Source organism: Solanum pennellii, chromosome 10 (genome assembly GCF_001406875.1).
Source record: "Solanum pennellii chromosome 10, SPENNV200".
Classification (NCBI taxonomy): domain Eukaryota; kingdom Viridiplantae; phylum Streptophyta; class Magnoliopsida; order Solanales; family Solanaceae; genus Solanum; species Solanum pennellii.
Genome location: NC_028646.1, coordinates 58,320,747 through 58,323,320, shown reverse-complemented (window position 1 = coordinate 58,323,320; position 2,574 = coordinate 58,320,747). Strand labels below are relative to the sequence as shown.

At 34.5% G+C, this 2,574-nt stretch overlaps 1 protein-coding gene across 1 annotated transcript; it reads right to left on the bottom strand.

The window, feature by feature from the left end:
- Positions 1-1,222: 1,222 nt before the first annotated feature.
- On the bottom strand, positions 1,223-2,166 carry LOC114074274 (bromodomain-containing protein DDB_G0280777-like; the record flags this gene model as incomplete). Its single annotated transcript, XM_027912133.1, has 2 exons — positions 1,223-1,483; positions 1,858-2,166. Coding segments are annotated over 2 exons (570 nt in total), but the record flags the coding sequence as incomplete, so codon positions are not given.
- Between the last annotated feature and the right edge of the window lie 408 nt (positions 2,167-2,574).

Below are 2,574 nucleotides of genomic sequence, written 5' to 3'. Positions count from 1 at the left end.
TTGTTGTCGTTGTTGTTGTGTTGTTGTTGTTGTTGTCGTCGTCATTGTTGTTGTTGTCATTGTTGTTGTTGTCGTTGTTATTGTTGTCGTTATCGTTGTTGTTGTCGTTGTTGTTGTTGTTGTTATTGTTCTTGTTGTCATTGTTGTTGTCGTCGTCATTGTTGTTGTCGTTGTTGTTGTTGTTGTTGTTGTTGTTGTTGTTTTTGTCATTGTCGTTGTTATTGTTGTTGTCGTTGTTGTTGTTGTTGTTGTTGTTGTCTTTGTTGTTGTTGTTGTTGTTGTTGCCGTTGTTGTTATTGTTGAAGTTGTTCTTGTTATCGTATTTGTCGTTGTTGTTTTTGTCATTATTGTCGTTGTATTTGTTATTGTTGTCATCGTTGTTATTATCGTCGTTGTTGTTGTTGTCGTCGTCGTTGTTTTCGTTGTTGTTGTTGTTGTTATTGTTGTCGTTGTTGTTGTTGTTATTGTTCTTGTTATTTTTATTGTTGTTGTTGTTGTTGTTATTGTTGTCGTTGTTGTTGTTGTTATTGTTCTTGTTATTTTTATTGTTGTTGTTGTTGTTGTCATTGTTGTTGTTGTTGTTATTGTCGTTGTCGTTATCACTGTTGTCATTGTTGTTGTCATTGTTATTATTGTCGTTGTCGTTGTCGTTGTCATTGTTGTTGTTGTCGTTGTTATTGTCGTCGTTGCTGTTGTCGTTGTTGTTGTTGTTGTTATTGTCATTGTTGTTGTTGTTGTTGTTTTTGTTGTTGTCGTTGTTGTTGTTGTCGTCGTTATTATTGTCGTTGTCGTTGTTGTTGTTGTCGTTGTCGTCGTTGTTATTATTGTCGTTGTTGTTGTTGTTATCATTGTTATTATCGTTGTTGTCATTGTCATTGTTGTTGTTATTGTTGTTGTTGTCATTGTCGTAGTCGTCGTTGTTGTCGTTGTTGTTGTCGTTGTTATTGTCGTTGTTATTGTCGTTGTCGTTGTTGTTGTCGTTGTTGTTGTCGTTCTCGTTGTTGTTGTTGTCGTTATTGTCGTAGTCGTCTTTGTTATTGTTGTCGTTGTCGTTGTTGTTGTCATTGTTATTATCATTCTTGTCGTTGTTGTTGTTATTATTGTTGTTGTTGTTGTCATTATCATAGTCGTCGTTGTTGTTGTTGTTGTTATTGTCGTTGTTGTTGTCGTTGTCGTTGTTGTTGTCGTCGTTGTTGTTGTCGTCATTGTCGTTGTCGTCGTTGTTGTTGTCGTTGTTGTTGTTTTCGTTGTTATTGTCATTATTGTTGTTGCTATCATTATTGTTGTTGTTGTTGTTGTTATCGTTGTTGTTGTTGTCGTTATTGTTGTTGTTATTGTTGTTGTTGTTGTCGTTGTTGTTGTTTTCGTTGTTATTGTCATTATTGTTGTTGCTATCATTATTGTTGTTGTTGTTGTTGTTATCGTTGTTGTTGTTGTCGTTATTGTTGTTGTTATTGTTGTTGTTGTTGTCGTTGTTGTTGGTTTGTTATTGTTGTTGTCGTCGTTATTGTTGTTGTTGTCATTGTTGTTGTTGTCGTTGTTGTTGTTGTTGTCGTTGTTGTTGTTGTTGTTGTTCTTGTTGTCATTGTTGTTGTCGTCGTCATTGTTGTTGTCGGTGTTGTTGTTGTTGTTGTTGTTGTTGTTGTTGTTGTTGTTTTTGTCATTGTCCTTGTTGTTGTTGTTGTCATTGTTGTTGTTGTTGTTGTTGTTGTTGTCTTTGTTGTTGTTGTTGTTGTTTTTGTCGTTGTTGTTATTGTTGAAGTTGTTCTTGTTATCGTTGTTGTCGTTGTCGTTGTTGTTTTTGTCATTATTGTTGTTGTATTTGTTATTGTTGTCATCGTTGTTATTATCGTCGTTGTTGTTGTCGTCGTTGTTGTTGTCGTTGTTGTGGTTGTTGTTATTGTTGTCGTTGTTGTTGTTGTTGTTATTGTTGTTGTTATTTTTATTGTTGTTGTTGTTGTTGTCATTGTTGTTGTTGTTGTTATTGTCGTTGTCGTTGTCGCTGTTGTCATTGTTGTTGTTATTGTTATTATTGTCGTTGTCGTTGTCATTGTTGTTGTTGTCGTTGTTATTGTCGTCGTTGTTGTTGTCATTGTTGTTGTTGTTGTTATTGTCATTGTTATTGTTCTTGTTGTCATTGTTGTTGTCGTCGTCATTGTTGTTGTTGTTTTTGTTGTTGTTGTTGTTTTTGTTGTTGTTGTTTTTGTCATTGTCGTTGTTGTTGTTGTTGTCGTTGTTGTTGTTATTGTTGTTGTTGTCTTTGTTGTTGTTGTTGTTGTTGTTGCCGTTGTTGTTATTGTTGAAGTTGTTCTTGTTATCGTTGTTGTCGTTGTTGTTTTTGTCATTATTGTCGTTGTCTTTGTTAATGTTGTCATCGTTGTTATTATCGTTGTTGTTGTTGTCGTCGTCGTTGTTGTTGTCGTCGTTGTTGTTGTTATTATTGTTGTCGTTGTTGTTGTTGTTGTTATTGTTGTTATTTTTATTGTTGTTGTTGTTGTTGTCATTGTTGTTGTTGTTGTCGTTGTCGTTGTCGTTGTTGTCATTGTTGTTGTCATTGTTATTATTGTCGTTGTC